The sequence below is a fragment of the Drosophila rhopaloa genome, unplaced genomic scaffold (genome assembly GCF_018152115.1).
Source record: "Drosophila rhopaloa isolate 14029-0021.01 unplaced genomic scaffold, ASM1815211v1 contig_203, whole genome shotgun sequence".
Taxonomy (NCBI): Eukaryota; Metazoa; Arthropoda; class Insecta; order Diptera; family Drosophilidae; genus Drosophila; species Drosophila rhopaloa.
The window spans coordinates 3632906-3652216 of NW_025335088.1; the positions used below are offsets into that span (position 1 = coordinate 3632906).

General features: G+C 42.1%; 1 protein-coding gene across 1 annotated transcript; it reads right to left on the bottom strand.

Moving 5' to 3' along the window:
* Positions 1–761: 761 nt before the first annotated feature.
* On the bottom strand, positions 762–13232 carry LOC108049467 (polyamine-transporting ATPase 13A3-like). The gene is made up of 4 exons (XM_044460663.1): positions 13181–13232; positions 11240–11904; positions 1845–3753; positions 762–1782 (listed from the first exon to the last, which is right to left on the bottom strand). The coding sequence occupies exons 1-4, from the start codon at positions 13230–13232 to the stop codon at positions 1187–1189; spliced, it is 3222 nt and encodes a 1073-aa protein (XP_044316598.1). The 3' UTR covers positions 762–1186.
* Between the last annotated feature and the right edge of the window lie 6079 nt (positions 13233–19311).

Genomic DNA, 19311 nt, shown 5'->3' on the forward strand with positions numbered 1-19311 from the left:
AGGCAATACAACTGTCCAATTTTATAAAAAACAAGAAAGGAAGCAACCTTCGGTATGCTGAAGTTTTTATACCCTTGCAGTTATTACAAAACGACTACGTTTCGATTTCTACGCTTATACATATTTCTAAAAACAATGCAACTATGTCGATTTTGCGCTGCATTCTGTCATCGTTTTTATGCCATCTACATATATGCTATTGTTGTCCGATTTTGACAAAACTAAAAGCGTAATTCTGATATAGTAAATAATTACTATATCTCAAAGGAATATTTTGATAAATAGTAAAACATCAAAATAAAAATATAGATCAAGAACATACATATTTTATAGGGCCTGGAGACATTTCCGGCCTGTTCCGAATACCTGCAAAATAAAGAATCCTTTTTGTTCAGTTTCACTCATTCAACTTTAAAGCCTAGTATCCAGATCGACGAAATCCGTACGCCAGTCATGAGAGAAGCGAGAGGCAAACAGCTGGCGTTCACTTTTCGTCGGGCCTTTTTTTCACGTCGGTCCACAGATCGACGAAAAAAATACCAGAAAATTCCATAGCGTTGCCAGTCTGCGGAAATGAACTTTGGGTGGACCCTCGTCGAGACGACGTCTCGTCGTTCGTCTTTCTTCTCTCTTACTTCTCGTCTTTCTTCTTTACTTCTTTATGTCGTTCTTGCATTTCGTCGTTCGTCAGCTCAAAAAGGTTGTTGTGTAGGGTAAACTTATTGTGTAATGATTGCTACCCAAAGCAGACACACCCCACAGTTATTTATTATATTTATTATCTAATACATTTAAGAAAGAGAAGAAAATAGTTAACAAAAAATAAGTTACACCTACTCGAATTAAGTAATGTACAGCCAAAAAGAAATTAGAGCGCTTACTAAACATTAAACACTTAACGATAATTAAGAATACATAACCGCCATTATAAACATAGTAAGACCAATCATATTATGAAGAGTTTGTACAAAGTTTACTTCGATGTAAGTACAATTTTGCTGGATGGTATATCTTACAGTTATATGGCGAAACTATATAGGAACAAAATAGTTTTGACTAAATCCCTTACAATGATTATTATGCATTTTTTAAAACTAAGCAATTGGCAATACTAAAATGTACAAAGGTATCGGCGAGATTTTATCGCACTTTTTATTAACTATATTTTATTATTTCAAGAAATTTTCTATAGAAATCCAGGAAATTTTCCAAGTTGCATATCATGATTTTGTTCAGCACGCAAACTGACATATGTGGGCTGGTCTATTTCCCAGTCGGTACAATTATTTGGTTCGTAAACTTCAGTTATGAGTGGCCAATTATCTATTTTCGAAATGTCGTACTCCAGGCGCATGTATTTTTGCTTCGATGTGACCCAGTTTTGATCCCGCTTAACTTGGTATTTTTTGAAGACTAAATATTCAACTAAAAAGGACTCGACAAAAACATGACAAATAAATGCTGCTGCTCCGTAAACAAGCATAATGTAACGAAAGCTCATAACAGGAGGTACAATTAGCTGAAAAAAATTGGCTGCCCAGTCGCTGGGGTATATAACTAAATAGACTATGACGCAAGCATTTACAATAAATGCTAAACAGAGTGGCCAGTTCGACCATAGCGGTTTACGATAAGGCGCACCCTTTGAAAACACAAAAGCAAGTATTATGTACTGGAAACTAGATATGCAAAACATGGTGTAATTTTCATAGCAACCCAAATGTTCCTCGTCCGCATGCTGAAAAGGTTTAAACCAGGGCTGTTGATGAAGATGAATCCAACCTAAAAAAGTATGATAAAATTAAAAAAAAACTATTTCTTTTAGTTTTCATCCATATACTTACCAGTTACCTGGAATCCTGTTACAACAGTAAGATGTATTAATAGAGATGCTAGTGGCGTGGACGATATCAATGAACTGAGTGGCACTTGTTTTACTAGATTTCCATCAAATGCTTCAGTTTTACCAAAAAAGAAGGCAAATATCGATATCAGCCCAAGATCTACATAAAGATACTGCTTGTCGGTAAGATTCGAGTCGATGGAATACAAAATCATTACAGATATAAACTGAACCAGCGAGTAAGCTGCCATATACTTGAAAATACCGAAAGATGTGACTAATGCAGCGCGTCCTTCTTTTATAACATTTAAAACTGCCGAAATCGTGGGATTGCGTGAGGTAAACGGCGACGCTATAGACGCTTCGGTCTCGCTCAAGGAAATACCAGCATGAGCAACTTTCAATGCACCACAGTCGTTGGCACCATCACCGCACATGGCAACGCAATAGTCCAAATTTTGAAGTTCTATAATTAGTGCCTGTTTCTGATCCGGCGACATTCGAGCGTAAATTGATCCCCGCGTTAAAAGAATTTCCATTTCCTCGGGAAAATGGTCTTTTACTATTTGCCAAGTTTTACCATCCATTGCAAATATATAGTGTTGGCGCCAGCTTTCGTCTTGTGGGCGTTTTATTCCGAGCTCAACATCAATATCGGATCCCTCATTGTGGGTCCAAGTGTCGGTGGTCTTTACACTGGCCAAACTATCACTTGTCGGCAAAACACTTTCTGCATAACTTGAGCTCAATTCATTAACTAATGAATTTGTCGACTCTAGGCGAAAAAGTGTTGAAGCATCATCGACGCTACATACACTTGTACCATTTTCGTTGGGAAAAACATTACCATTAGCAGTCGATGTCAAATGAGAAGACGAAGAGATTTTACTTCCCAAATCTAAAGTATACTGTAACTTGTAGTGTATATCTTGATTTTTATCAACAATACATTCAGATCCAGTGGGGTTGGTCTGAGTATGCGCACCATCATTAAGGGAATCTGCGTGCACTGTAATAACTGCTTGTGATGTACTTACGATGCCACAGTCACGAGCAACGCTCATGGCGGTTAATATGTTATCGCCAGTTATCATAATAGTTCGAATATTGGCTGAGTTTAGAGCACTGATAACTTTAGCAGTATCATGTTTTAGACGGTTTTCAAGTATAACGAACCCAAGAAATTCCAGATTGTTTTCAACCTCTTCGCGGGATAGTCGCTGTATTTTTGTATAGTTCATCTTGTGGGCAAGAGCTTTGAAGGCAATGGCAATAACTCGGTATCCTTTTTTGGCAAATGCCGATAATTGCTGGGAGTAATTGTCGGGTAAGCTTTGCGGAGTGCACAGCTTTTGCAACATCTCAGGGGAACCTTTGCAGTAAATATTAAACACTTGGTCGCTGAGACAACGAGTAATAACAGACATTCGCTGAAGACTCGACGTAAATGGAAATTCTCGAACGATACCATGATCAAAATTCTTTTGAGTATGCGAGATGCCAACAGTGGCAAGTAAATCGTCTACAGAGGATTGTCGTTTAATTTGAGCTTTAGTTCCCATATCTAGGGAAGTAGAATCGGATCCACAAATTCTTGGTTGTCTTAAAATTGTTGGGTAAATAATACCATATTTCTCATTATCTGGTATGTTACTAGAATCTTCTAGTGTCCAACCCGTTGATTGAAACATTTTTAAATCCAACGGATCTCCCATCATTGTGCCTTTCATTACTGTGATAGAATGACACGTTACCATGCAGAAAAGAAAATGATCATAAGGCAGACGCTCCACATCTTTTAAGGGTATTTGAAATTGATTAGTTGATGATTTTGGCACAACCCCCCACATATCCAGTCCATCTTCAGTAAGAGTACCAGTCTGAAAAAATGAATAAATAAATAAAAAGTGTGTATATTATATTGTATATGAATAGTTCATAAAAATTCATCTTTCTTTTCAACCGCATTTGATTTTTAAATGCTTTTACTTTTGTGTAGTTTGCATTACAATACACAACATTCGCCAACTAATTTTTTTTGGCATAAAGTCGTTAAATGGATAAAAAGATATACAAAAATATATTAAAATATTATAAAAGTAGTTAAGTTATTCATAGTAAAATCACTTTGTTTAATAGTGCGGCAAACCCTACATATTTGTGTGCTTCTTAAAGTCAACTGATTAACGATACTTCTGGCACGTGCAAATGTGCTAAACGATTGTTTACGAATGTTTACTAATCTATTCCTCCTGGAAAATTTAATTTAGTAAGAACTTATGTGAACAATTTGCTATGCTAAGTATGCTATCCAAGCTAGTCCCTTTCAATAACAACAGGTGCGGGCTCCGCCCGAAGTTAGCTTTTCTTTCTTGTTTCTTATTGAGACCACCAAGATTTACTTAAATCTTTTTTAACGTTTCTACACCTTTAAGTGTTTTTTAACAACTTTATGTTCGCTTCGCGAGTGCATCGTGCTTAACTTGTGTTTAGAAAATAAAAAGTTTTTATCATTTAATTCGGTGCTGGTTTGTTGTTATTGTTTTCTATTGCCTCCCTTTTCATTCTTTCTCTTCGTCTTTGGGCGCTGTTGGAACGGCACGCACTCTAATGGTAATATCTCTCTGAGGTATCTTATACCGGAGTTAATTGGTTAATAATCCCGCTCTCTCTCTCTCTTTTCGTTTCTATCTCGTTTCGTGGTGCCTAACATCAAAGTTTATCGGTGTTTCGCTCCCGCTCTGTCGCTCTCCTTGCTCTCTCATTAAAAAGTTCTTGAGCGCTTTCGATTTTTTTGGCCGCTATAGTGCACAGTGGTCCGTGGTCAGTGATAATGGCTTTCTGTTCATTAAAAATTGAAAGAAAGTTATCTCGGCTGGACAGCAAAGTACCGGCCGATACTGATAGTACAGATACAAATTCTGTAGGACCAAAAAGGGTTGCATGTGTTGTACCAAAAACGGTTACTTGTGTTCGGGTGCCTCAGCTAAAACATGTATTTGTTTCACGGCTTGCCCCAGACCTCTCATCACTGGATATTACGGCTTATATCCGTAACAAAATCCAAGTTGATGATTTGAAGGTCGAACAATTTAAATTTTCTTATGCTAGGAAAGTATCATCATTTAAGATTAGTATTCCTTGTGTTCTTTTTGCATCTGTGTGCTCCACCAGCTTCTTGTCCGAGGGCATATTTGTAAAAAAGTACGAAGCTATGAGAAACAAGAGAAACCGCTATAGTCGAGTGCCTCGACTATTAGATACCCGTTACTCAGCTAAACAACTTAATATAAATATGCCTTCTTGTACAAGAAGGTTGTTGTTGCAATTGCAACTGAGTACAATGTAAATACATACATATGTATATGCTTACATAAATACACACATACGCCATTGTTTGACTCAGACCTCCAATTTGGCTAACTTGATTTGATTTGCATAGTTCTTGGGATATAGTTCGGTATTGACAAATGAAAACAAATGAAATTAGCGTTGACTCTGTTGAGCACCTTGGTCAGCTGTTCCAAAGTCATCCGTTAGATGGCGCCATAAAAGGCGGAAATGTAGGCGCTAGCCAGGCTAAAGCGTTTAATGGGTTTTTGAGCGTTAGAGTGGGCGTGGCAAACTTTTATTAGGCCAATCGATATTTATTGACGAAACAAATACATATCAATTAAAATTTTCATAATATCATCAAAACTGTGGCCACAGCTTGTGGCTTATGGGCGTCAGAGGGGGCGTGGCACCATTTTGAAACAAACTTGCGCTGCGTAGGAACTCCTCAAATCTACATGCAAAATGCCAATCTTCTAGCTTTTATAGTTTCCGAGATCTCAGCGTTCATACGGACAGACAGACAGACGGACATGGCTAGATCGACTCGGCTAGTGATCCTGAACAAGAATATATATACTTTATAGGGTCGGAAACGCTTCCTTCTACCTGTTACATACTTTTGCACGAATACAATATACCCTTTTACTCTACGAGTAACGGGTATACAAATTTTTTTTAAATATATACTCGTTTTTAAAACGCAAATCTTTTGTGGGCCACCCTTTATAACGGAACCCACAGATAAAATAAGGAGTTCAATGCATTATAAAATATATTAACGGCCTCAGCCATGTTAGTGCATGAATAAAGTTTAAAGGAGTTCAATGCATTATAAAATATATTAACGGCCTCAGCCATGTTAGTGCATGAATAAAGTTCGGAGCCGCCTAATAGATATTACTGTCCAGGCGAGATAATTTTCTTACTGTTTTTTAATGAGCAGAAAACCATTATCACTCGGACCACTGTGCAACTATAGCGGGCAAAAATCGAAAGAGCCCAATAACTTCTTGATGAGAGAGGAAGGAGAGCGACAGAGCGGGAGCGAAACACTGATTAACTTTGATGTTGGGCACCTCGAAACGAGATAGAACGAAAAGGGAGAGAGCGGGAGCGTAACACAAAATAACTCCGATATTAGACACCTCTGAGCGGGATAGACAGAGAGAGTGATAGGTCAGGAGCGTAACAACGTTAAGTTTTGCCAACTCCGCAAAAATGTTCAACTCCTCAAAGATATATTCAGAGAGGTAGAGGGAGATATTACCTTTGAAGTGCGTGCCGTTTCAACAGCGCCCAACGACGAAGAGAAATGCTTAAAAGGGAGGTAATAGAAAAACAATAACAACAAACCAGCACCGAAATATTGATTAAAAGTTTTATATTCTAAACACAAGTTAATCACGATGCACTCTCGAAGCGAACGTAAAGTTGTTAAAGACACTTAAAGGTGTAGAAATGTTAAAGAACATTTAAGTTAACCCAGGTGGTTTCAAAAGGAAAATGAAAATTCGGAGCGAAAATCAAAAACACGACCGTTCATTGAGAAGAGCGATTTTTCTTAACTAATAAACAATTTTTTTTTATTTTTTCTGATGATCCAGTAACGAGCTATGTTGCTCACCGCAAAACCTTTTTTTTTTGGAGGCGCCATCGGAGCTTGGCTGCGAATGGCTCATTTATTTTTTTTTCGATGAAAATTTGTGAAAACATGGTTTAAACAAAGACTAATATAATCACTAAGATGCGTAACGCCCATACATTGGTTTTGCAATATGCAGCTCGTTTTTTGGTGGCGACGAAAATTCCGCTCTCTCCGCTCGCACAAAGTAAAGAGCGTATTTGTTCGAGAAGACGATTTTCGTCCAGAAATCATTTCTGGACTAAGAAACTAATTGTGTGTCAAAAGAACTTCTATGATTGAACAGGATGATTATTTAAATTGCATTTATGTATATATGGCAATGAAGCTTGATGTAAAACTTTGTTATATACCTTAAATATTAATATCTGCATATTTAATTCATAGTTTCGTTTTACATATTTAAATTTAAGCTAAAAACATAACTTTTAATACAAAACATATAAAACTGCTTGATTAAATTTAAAAATATTTCAATAAAGATTAATATATTTGAATATACTATGATTGTTAAACAAAAACAAAGCGAAGTTTATTTAAATTGAATATATTTAAAGGATATTTAATTAAATATATGTCGCTTTGTTTTTTATCCATGGCTGTTTTTATTAACTTTAAAATGGAAATATTAAATTTAATTTTTATTCAAATATATTAAGCTTTGATCTAATGACTTAAAATATTTAAAGTAAATACGAATAACATCATATCTAATATTATCAATCTGCATTTAAATCTATTCTTATTTAGTCAAGCAGTTTTATTTGTCTTGTGTTAAAAGGTATGTTTTTATAATTAATTTAAATATATAAAACGAAACATTTAATTTGATATCCAGATATTAATTTTTATTTATCCATCGTTTTTTTTTGTATACCTAATAAATATTTAAAGCTAATATTATTATTTTATAAAACTATTTATTTATTTATTTATTAAACTATTTATAATAACACGAATTGAATGTTTTTTTCTAAATAATTAAAATAGTTAACTTACAAATATTTATATAAATTTAATTTATGATAATAATAAAATTTTATAATAATAATTTATATTATGATAATAATTTTATATAATGTTATTATAATACGTATAATATAACAAGAAAGGAAAGCTAACTTCGGGCGGAGCCGAAGTTGATATACCCTTGCAGAATACTCTGTAAATTATATTCTCCAAAATTATTCATATGATGCATTCTTAATACTCACAAAAAATCCCAACTTCCTAACTTAACAAACACCAAAGTTATTCCGATCAATCAGTTATATGGCGGCTATAGGATATAGTCGGCTGATCCTTATGAAATTTGGTAGGTCGGATTTATTGGCCAAATATAAAACCCATAGAAAATCCCAACTTCCTAACTTAACAAACACCAAAGTTATGGCATTTCCGATCAATCAGTTATATGGCAGCTATAGGATATAGTCGGCCGATCCTTATAAAATTTGGTAGGTCGGATTTATTGGCCAAATGTAACCCCCATAGAAAATGCCAACTTCCTAACTTTACAAACACCAAAGTTATGGCATTTCCGATCAATCAGTTATATGGCAGCTATAGGATATAGTCGGCCGATCCCGGCCGTTCCGACATATATACTGCGTGCAAAGTAAAGAAGGGTGTGTGCAAAGTTTGAACTCGATAGCTTTAAAACTGAGAGACTAGTTTGCGTAGAAACAGACAGACGGACAGACAGACGGACAGACAGACGGACAGACAGACGGACAGACAGACGGACAGACAGACGGACAGACAGACGGACAGACAGACGGACAGACGGACAGACGGACATGGCTATATCAACTCAGGAGGTGATCCTGATCAAGAATATATATACTTTATAGGGTCGGAGATGTCTCCTTCACTGCGTTGCACACTTTTGACCAAAATTATAATACCCTCTGCAAGGGTATAAAAATACCACATATTTTTTTAACCCATATATTTAAAATACAATAAATATAAAAATATTCATCCTGTTCAATCGCAAAATTTCTGAGACTCCTAAAAATCGTTCACACGTCGCTTGCTTAATACCCTAATGACAATTATTCCAATGTGAAGTCATGTATGAAATAAATTATGTTATTTTTTTAAACTTAGATATATTTGGTCATTACTAAAAAATATTATACATTCGAATAATTAGTAAATAAAGTAAATATAAAGGCAATACAAAATAAGTATTTTTAATAATGTTATAATTTTAAAATAAAGAGTATATTTCGACAGCGCGCTGCAGCGAATTTCTTCGCTTGTAAATACATGTGCACACAAACATTCGTCGGCTGTCGCAGTATGCACGCAAAAGAGCGGCTGGCTTTAGAGCGCTCTCTCGCTGGCTTTTGGGCGGAGAGCGAAAAGCCAGTTAAAAAGCCAGCACAAAAAATTCGTGTGCAAAAAAATCGTATGGCGTTACGCATCTTGGAGTTTATATTGGTCTTTGGTTTAAATGTATTTTAAATGTTGTATAGTTTAAATTTATCACATTTTCATCAGTATTTTATCGCATTTTATCAGAATTTCATCGTATTTTCATTAGTAAATAAACACATAATTTTATCAATATTTATATTTATTTAATTATAATATTTTCTTAGATTTATTGGTTATTATTATTTATTATAATTCTAAGTCTTAATCTTAATTAAATTTACGTTTTCTGTTGTGTCGCGGGTGTTGGGCTGCCTGAGGTTTCGGTGGTCTTGGGCACCTTTTTTTTACGGCTTGCTTTATGTGCTATAAAAAACTCAGTAGAGCTCGAAAAAAGTAATGCGGCCAGCTTAGTCTATGTTGGACTTACAGTTTTATTATAAGCTTCACCTAAAATAATGAATAAATATATTAGCAGTATAGGTACAGTTTAAGCGATAGAAAAACAGAAACAAAAATAATTTTACAATTTGCTGCCATTTTTTCACAAGTTGTATATATATTAAACAGATAAAATTGAATTTCTATATTCTATATTCTATATTTATTTTAATTCTTGTTGTTTATATTTATATTATTTTCTGCTCAAAAATTATTTTTTTAAGTTCCAAGGAGGCTCATTCTAATTATTTAATAATTAAATAAATAGCAATCACCTAAATTTCTGATAAATTTATAACCAGAGCTCCCAAATAACTGTCGACCGTTTCTTGTTGTCTGCAAGTAAGTGTCTTTTCCTGACTCTTTACGAAAAGACTCAGAGAGCAACCGATTTATGGGTTCTTGAATGAGCTTGCTCGCGCTCAGAGCAAAACCGTTTTTTTTCTATTCTGTTTGGTTCTGGTTGTTCCAAGACCGTTTTGTCGTGTTCAGTTAAGCAAAAGGTCTTTTGCGTATGTATTGCTAAAACAACTTCGAACAAACGCAAGAGCCCCGTTAAACCAATTGTTATTTACTTTGCCAAAGTTGACTTTATACTCTTTTCCCATAGATTCCATCCATTCGAAACGATTGGGATTTTTGACAAATGTAAAACCCCGATTCACACAGAGCACAACCACCATCCACCATCCACCATCCGACAACAGCTGATCTGATTCACTGTCAAGAAGAAGGACTCAGAGTTGCACCGAAAAAATATCGGCTAAGTAAAAGTTCGTAAAGTTTGGATGGGGAACTAACTGGGAAATTTTCGGAACAGCAACCCTTTTGGACCATCCGCTCAACGGATGGTGGATGGTGAAGAATTCTCTGAGGCAAACCGCTCCGCGTCAAAGCAGGGTACGTAAAACATGTCCGACTATGCAAAATAATTTTATTTAAATTTACATAATTAACGAATCCATTTCTTTCAAAACGATCATAAAGTATGTTATTTCAAAACGTAAATCCATAAAATAATATCATTAATAAGTATCAACTAAAATATTTATTACAAAAATAAAAATTATATTAGGCGTTTTTATTTTTATAGGCTGTTCTCCACCTGAGTGGTGGCTCAGCTTATGGGGAGAAAGACAGAGTAAGAGAAAGAGATGGACATTTTTCTGCGTTTCCTACGGATGTAGAGGGCGATCCTGCCAAAGACTCCTTGTAAAAAATCCCACAGCGCGAACGCAAAGTGAACGAAAATGATGTGGTCAGTGTGTGGTCAATGGTGTGGTCAATGCTTTATTGCGCTGCATACATGAGACTAAACATAACTTAAACATAAAACCGCACTCCCGCCCGCTATACTCCGCTGAAGCGAGAGCGGGAGATCGGCTCCGGCCGTCCGAGGTGTTCGGATCCGAAACCCGAGGCTCGCGCTCCGTAGCGCGAACGTTGCGAGAAAGCGAGCGAGGGAGCACAAGAAGGCGAGAGCGAAAGCTCGGAGAGCTCAGTGAGCAACGGCGGTGCATTGGGCCACTGACCTAATCATTCCGCCCCCCCTTGCAACTACTCGGGTTGCAACATAGCCTGGTTGCTCTTCTCACGCCTGGTAGCAGGCTCCGTACCCGACCCATCCAAACACGGTGCTCTGCCGACCGCTTCACGCTCGGATACATATCCGCGCCCAGGATGGTGGAGATCGTCGCGGGGAAACGGTCGTCAGCCAGCGTAATATCCAGGAAGTGGGTCCGCTCTATTTTAAAGATGACGTCGAGCCGGACAGCGCTGTCGATCTTAGACCCCACGATTGCCGAACAAATCTGTTCGCCTCCCACGTTGGTAGTCGGCAAGCGGAAACTCGTCGCTAGCGAGGAGTCGATGCAGCTCGTAGGCGTACACGGGTCGATGAGCGCCGCAGTGTCGAAGACTCGAGTCCCGGTGTACGAGTATAACAGCACCGAAGCATTCGGAAGTAGGTTGATACTGTGCCGCTGCGTGGCACCCCGACGAGGGGCAGAAATGGCTGAGAATCGGCTGAAGAATGCCGCGGAGCGTCGGAAGAGAGCCATGGAGTGGCGGACGAGGGCCGAGGAGCAGCTGAAGAGAGCTGTGGAGTGGCAACGGTTCTCTGCGACCGGCGTGCCGCCGACGACATTTCCGAAGCGGATGGATCCCGCTCCAGACTCGGCCACAGTAGGATTGGATACCTCGAGTACGTCTGTTTTCCAATGCGATGGCGCTGCGTGGACGTGGAGACATCGTGTGAGATCTGATTGGCGGAATAGGACAAATGAAAATTTTGGATCAGTACTGATAAGAACTACGGCTTAAAACTATGAACTTAAGTTACGAATCGGAGTGATGACTTAGAAAACCGGAGTGGAGGGACGACTGGTTATTGCGGGCAGGCGGGCGTTTCCATCGGAAGAAAGACGACCTTCGCTATGGGACGCTTAATGAGTCCCGCGCAGTGCGGATGTCGACCACACGAACATGGCCATCGGATCCTGGAAACACCGCGTCAATTCCGCCTAATCGCCACTCATTGGACAGAAGGTTGTCTTCCTTGACAATCACCCGGCACGGAGTTGTTCGCTACTTATTCCGCTAATGGAGTTCCTTGAGGTACTCCTCCTTCCATCGCAGACGAAATTGTTGATAAAGAGCCTTCAGGTGTTGCCAGGAGTTTATAATGGATGTGGTGTCCCCCTTTATCTCGGTTTCAACCATGGCGAGGAGGGGCCCTCCAACAAAATCTTGCACAGGCGAAAGTGCCAATAGGTCGGTGGGGTCATCGGACATCGGCGCGAGCGGACGCGAATTCAGGCATGCTTCGATCCTAGCCAGAAGCGTGGACAGCTTTTCGCGTCGCCTTAGACTTGTAAAACAGGGTCTTGAAGCTCTTAACACCTGCTTCCCACAAGCCTCCAATGTGGGGGGCTCCCGGAGGAATGAACTGCCAGAGCAGCTGCTGGTGACTATAGGCACCTGTCACAGCTTCTTTGAGAGCTTGGAGAAATTCGCGGGAGAGTAGGTCAGCCGCAAACTCAAAGGTCTTCCCATTGTCCGACTGAACTTGACGGGGGCATTCCTCCCGTTTAGTTTTTGATATCGAAGGGACCGGCATAGTCCACACCAGTATATGAGAAAAGGTCCGTTCTTTGGGTAAGTCTCCCATGATTTGCGTTTGCAACTTTTTTTTGTGGATAACGCATATATGATTGCAGGAATATATGCCGGACTTGACCAAATTCCTCACCCTCGAGAACTTGGAACGGATCAGACGGATCATCAGCTAATTGCCGCCGTGCAGGGATATGCGATGCGTAAAATGGACGAGGAGTCGAGACAGATGGCAGTCGTATGGAAGGATGACAGGATGCCGTTCATACTGGAGAAGTTCGGATGCCGTGACCCGGCCACATGCTCTCATGAGCTCTTGGCAATCAAGGTACGGGTTCAGGTTTTGGAGAAGGCTGGATGCCGGCACTAGCCGTTTTTGGCTTAAGCAGCCAATCTGCGTTGCGTGACGGAAATCAGCAAACGCACGGCCGACGCAATATCAGGACCTGTCAAGAGATCCTCAAATGGAGACATGAGCTTTCGCGAGCGCTGGATGAGTCGATGAGCGTAAGCGAGGACTTGCAACGCCTTGTCGAGTGTGGAAAAACTCAAGAAAGTCTTCAGGGGGAGCCTTCGCAACATGGACTTTGACTGCTAGCTTCTCGAGTTCAGTCACAGGGGGTTCATAGCCTTGAATGGGGTACTCGCAGCGAGGCCTTTGCAGCCAGGCAGGACTATTCCACCACAGCTGGCTGTCTGCGAGGTCTTGAAGCGCTACGCCCCGGCTAGCGAGATCTGCCGGGTTATGCGCGGAACGAACATGTGCCCATTTCTCCACCTAGGTGAACTGGGTGATCTTGGTCACCCGATTTGCCACGAACGTTGTCCAGTGGCACGCCGGTTTATGCAACCAGACGAGAACAATCGTCGGTCCGGGCATCTTCGGAAGAACGGCGACGGCCAGTTCGGACAATAATAAGGCTCCGCACAAATTGATCCGCGGGAGCGACACCGTTTTTACTGGGGCCACCCGCGACTTTGCCGTTAGCAAGTTTACCAATACCGCGGACCCGATTTCAAGGAAATCAGCGCGAAGGTGATGGTCACTCTGGATGTTGGCCAAAATCGCCTTACTATTGGATTTCCATTTTCTAAGGGGGAATCCTGACGAACGCAGGGCCCCTGCGAGTACGTTGTCGACGTACATGTACTGTCGGATAATCCGACTCGCCTGCGGATACCTCGACTCTTCGTCGTCGACAAGCTGTTGCAAGACACGGATCGCTAGGAACGGGGCACAATTGACTCCGAAGGTGACAGTCTTCAATTCATAGTCGCGGATTTCCCCATCGGAATATTTGGAGTCTACCCAAATTTGCCGATACATCTTCTCGATGTAGGCGTCGCCACTTTAGAATTTAAATCGTGAGGTCAGACTGTTAGACCGGGCCCGCGTAAAGTATCTCATTCAGAATGGTCCCGTTTGCGGAAGGGCTAGAAGCGTTGAAAACCACCCTCACTTTAGTGGTTGTGCTCTCAGGCTTGAGAACAGCATGATGTGGAAGGTAGTAAGTGGCGGAACTGCTCGTCAAAGAAACCTCAGTCTTCCTCCACCTCCCAGAATTTGGTTAAGAGCTGATCCAACGAGTCGTCGAGGCCACAGGTAACTCGCGTGGAGAAGGCGGACACATATGGGGCCTGTCAACAGCCATCCAAAAATTGTTTCTGGCCGAGAAGTGAACCGCAAATGTTAGTCCTGGAGTTGCCGAGGAGGATAGACGGAAGAATGTCGGCTCCTATCAAGACATCGATATGGAAGCTCTCGAAGAACTTGGGGTCCGCAAGAGGGATGTCAGGAATTCCTTTAAGAAGATCTCGAGGGACTGGATACGGAGGCAGATTACCGGCCAGCTGCGGAAGAACGTAAGCAGTGCCTGGAAATTGCACCTAGATGGCAAATGTTAATAAGGGATGTGCCCAGTAGGACGGGTCTTGAGCCGGAAGCGAAGCACACTTGCACATCAGAGCGATCCTCTGTGGCGCTCGTGCCTCTTGTAGTAGGCGCGGGTCGAGACCTGGCTGGCGCAGACGGACTTGGAGCGGCCGCGAATGGATTACCGCGGTGCACGAGGGTATGATGACGGCTGTGGCATGTGAAGCAGCTATAGGCGCTTGTACAATTCCGTTGCAAGTGCCCTCGTGCAAAAAAGTTCAGGCAAAGCTGATTTTTCTTAATGTAGTCGGAGCGACCATTTACATCCGGGGCGTGCGCATCGCCACTTATTTTGGACAGTAGGTGTTACAACTCCTCCACCGGTGTAACACGCGTTAAACGGTTGTGGATGTATATCGCGGTGAAAAGATTTCGCGGTGAAAAGATTTCTTAAAAGATTTCACCAGCGAAAACTTCTGTGTCCACTGGTGGCAAACGACAACCCGTAGGCGGGGGTGTAGGAACACTGGCGGAAGCTTGAGTGGGCTGGGAGTCGGCCTTGTCTATTATGTCCTGAAGCTAGACCAAACACCTCGATAGGCGGAGTAGCAGTAACTGTACTTGGATTCAAGCACTGTCGAGGTGGTCGTACTGTCGGTGAACGCGGAAAGAGGATTGGAGCAACTTTCATAGCTCTTCTCCACTTTTTCCCTCAAAGCCCGGATTTGGTCCCGATTGAATTGGCACATGCCAGGGGAAAGTCGTTCATGTTCAGCGGCGCTCGGAGTATGAATATCCGCTTGAAATTGGATAACTCGGTCTGTTGTGGCAATCAACTTTTTGAGGGCGATGTCTATCGCAGTTTGAGCCATCTTGGACTCCGACCAAGAAATCCTTGTCGGGGGACCGGTGTTAGTCTCGACGAACTCGTCTCTTTTTGCCCTTGGAATGGCAGTGGCAGCATTTGGCCTTAATTGAGACGGCCGTGACGACGCGGATTCGGACCTGTCCAAACGAATCGATGGGATCGACCGCGGTTTCTTGTCGTCTCCCGTGGGCATTCTTATCAACTGACCTGAGCAAGGGGCGTCTCGTTCGGAACGTGAGGATATTCACAGTTAAGCTCTCGGTGCGATCTGGGTCGCCAACGAGTTGTTCGTCGCTGCAAATGAACGAACGACAAAATAAACTATAGTCGAATGCTGCCACAGGAGGAGCTATTCGGCGTTTTTGACGAATGTTGAATTTTTTTTTATTATGAAAACAGAGCTTAAAACGCAACCAGAGATGGAAAAAAAACACCGAGAACGGTCACACTGTTAATTTGAGCGGAGTAGAAGGCACAGTGCAGTAAAAACAAGAAGTATCTGAAAAAAATATTTGGAAATCGATGAAAATGTTTTTATTTAATCTTGTTACTCCCTTTGTTCACTTCTGTTTTTTTGTTTATTTTAATTATATTATTACCTTTGTTATTGTTTGCAAAATAATTTAATTGTATATATTTATTTTTTAAAGGTTGGGAAATATTTTCGGTGTCAAAAAGAAATTGATTAATTACTATCCATTGGCCCTAAATAATAAATATAAATGAATAATTAAATAATAATTATAATTAAACAATAATTATAAATGAATAATATTTATAATTAAATAATAATTATAATTATTATAAATAATTTTTTTCGAATTTATTTATTTATTTCGGGAGAAATAAGCGTGGGTAATGCGTCGGCAGCGCAGTGCATGCGTGAGGGGCCCGGGAGAGAGAGAGAAGAAAAAAACAGCAACAATAACTACACGGCCGCAGCAGCGGTTAATGTGTCCATTTTTTTTAAATTTCTTTTGGCTTGTTATGACTGTGCGTAGGTTAGTTCCTGTATAAAATATATAAATGCGGGATGAACATGCGCAGAATGTATTTTTTTTTTATTCATAAATTACATACATAGACATAAATAAATATACATATGACGTGAAGCATTGCTTCGCAAGGCTGGCTGGACTGTCTAGGGCCTCTCGTTCCTTATGCGTTCTAGCCGCCTCAGTTCCGTCGTGACTTCCGCAGCCAGACTGCATACAGCTGTCCAGTTATCCTGACTCTCCAGCATACTAGGTACAAGTCCCTCCACTGTGATCGGGGTCCCCAGGATTTGTTCAGCTCTTAGGCGTTCTTCTCCAAACCTGACACAAGGGGGTTGTGCGTGTTCGGCATTTTCCACTGTTCCGCAGGTATCGCAGATTGGGCTTCTCTCGTGGCCGAAGCGATGTAAATACTCCTTAAAGCATCCATGTCCGCTCAGCACCTGTGTCAGATGGAACGTTAGTTCGCCGTGTGGTCTGTTTACCCAAGCCGCTATATTGGGGATGAGTCGGTGCGTCTACCGGTCGGTTTCTGCCCTATCCCATCTTTGCTGCCAGTTTTCAAGGGACTTTGTTCTTGACCTTAGTTTTGCCAAGTGGTGGTCCGCCTGTGTATCAGCTACTTTTCTCGCTGCGAAGTTCTCCTTGGCCTCCACAAGATGTATGTGTGAGCGTATGTGTTGGATGCTGTTCTTTGTCATACAGTCGAAACCCAATAAGTTGATAAGAACTACGGCTTAAAACTATGAGCTTAAGTTACGAATCGGAGTGATGACTTAGAAAACCGGAGTGGAGGGACGACTGGTTATTGCGGGCAGGCGGGCGTTTCCATCGGAAGAAAGACGACCTTCGCTATGGGACGCTTAATGAGTCCCGCGCAGTGCGGATGTCGACCACACGAACATGGCCATCGGATCCTGGAAACACCGCGTCAATTCCGCCTAATCGCCACTCATTGGACAGAAGGTTGTCTTCCTTGACAATCACCCGGCACGGAGTTGTTCGCTACTTATTCCGCTAATGGAGTTCCTTGAGGTACTCCTCCTTCCATCGCAGACGAAATTGTTGATAAAGAGCCTTCAGGTGTTGCCAGGAGTTTATAATGGATGTGGTGTCCCCCTTTATCTCGGTTTCAACCATGGCGAGGAGGGGCCCTCCAACAAAATCTTGCACAGGCGAAAGTGCCAATAGGTCGGTGGGGTCATCGGACATCGGCGCGAGCGGACGCGAATTCAGGCATGCTTCGATCCTAGCCAGAAGCGTGGACAGCTTTTCGCGTCGCCTTAGACTTGTAAAACAGGGTCTTGAAGCTCTTAACACCTGCTTCCCACAAGCCTCCAATGTGGGGGGCTCCCGGAGGAATGAACTGCCAGAGCAGCTGCTGGTGACTATAGGCACCTGTCACAGCTTCTTTGAGAGCTTGGAGAAATTCGCGGGAGAGTAGGGCAGCCGCAAACTCAAAGGTCTTCCCATTGTCCGACTGAACTTGACGGGGGCATTCCTCCCGTTTAGTTTTTGATATCGAAGGGACCGGCATAGTCCACACCAGTATATGAGAAAAGGTCCGTTCTTTGGGTAAGTCTCCCATGATTTGCGTTTGCAACTTTTTTTTTGTGGATAACGCATATATGATTGCAGGAATATATGCCGGACTTGACCAAATTCCTCACCCTCGAGAACTTGGAACGGATCAGACGGATCATCAGCTAATTGCCGCCGTGCAGGGATATGCGATGCGTAAAATGGACGAGGAGTCGAGACAGATGGCAGTCGTATGGAAGGATGACAGGATGCCGTTCATACTGGAGAAGTTCGGATGCCGTGACCCGGCCACATGCTCTCATGAGCTCTTGGCAATCAAGGTACGGGTTCAGGTTTTGGAGAAGGCTGGATGCCGGCACTAGCCGTTTTTGGCTTAAGCAGCCAATCTGCGTTGCGTGACGGAAATCAGCAAACGCACGGCCGACGCAATATCAGGACCTGTCAAGAGATCCTCAAATGGAGACATGAGCTTTCGCGAGCGCTGGATGAGTCGATGAGCGTAAGCGAGGACTTGCAACGCCTTGTCGAGTGTGGAAAAACTCAAGAAAGTCTTCAGGGGGAGCCTTCGCAACATGGACTTTGACTGCTAGCTTCTCGAGTTCAGTCACAGGGGGTTCATAGCCTTGAATGGGGTACTCGCAGCGAGGCCTTTGCAGCCAGGCAGGACTATTCCACCACAGCTGGCTGTCTGCGAGGTCTTGAAGCGCTACGCCCCGGCTAGCGAGATCTGCCGGGTTATGCGCGGAACGAACATGTGCCCATTTCTCCACCTAGGTGAACTGGGTGATCTTGGTCACCCGATTTGCCACGAACGTTGTCCAGTGGCACGCCGGTTTATGCAACCAGACGAGAACAATCGTCGGTCCGGGCATCTTCGGAAGAACGGCGACGGCCAGTTCGGACAATAATAAGGCTCCGCACAAATTGATCCGCGGGAGCGACACCGTTTTTACTGGGGCCACCCGCGACTTTGCCGTTAGCAAGTTTACCAATACCGCGGACCCGATTTCAAGGAAATCAGCGCGAAGGTGATGGTCACTCTGGATGTTGGCCAAAATCGCCTTACTATTGGATTTCCATTTTCTAAGGGGGAATCCTGACGAACGCAGGGCCCCTGCGAGTACGTTGTCGACGTACATGTACTGTCGGATAATCCGACTCGCCTGCGGATACCTCGACTCTTCGTCGTCGACAAGCTCTTGCAAGACACGGATCGCTAGGAACGGGGCACAATTGACTCCGAAGGTGACAGTCTTCAATTCATAGTCGCGGATT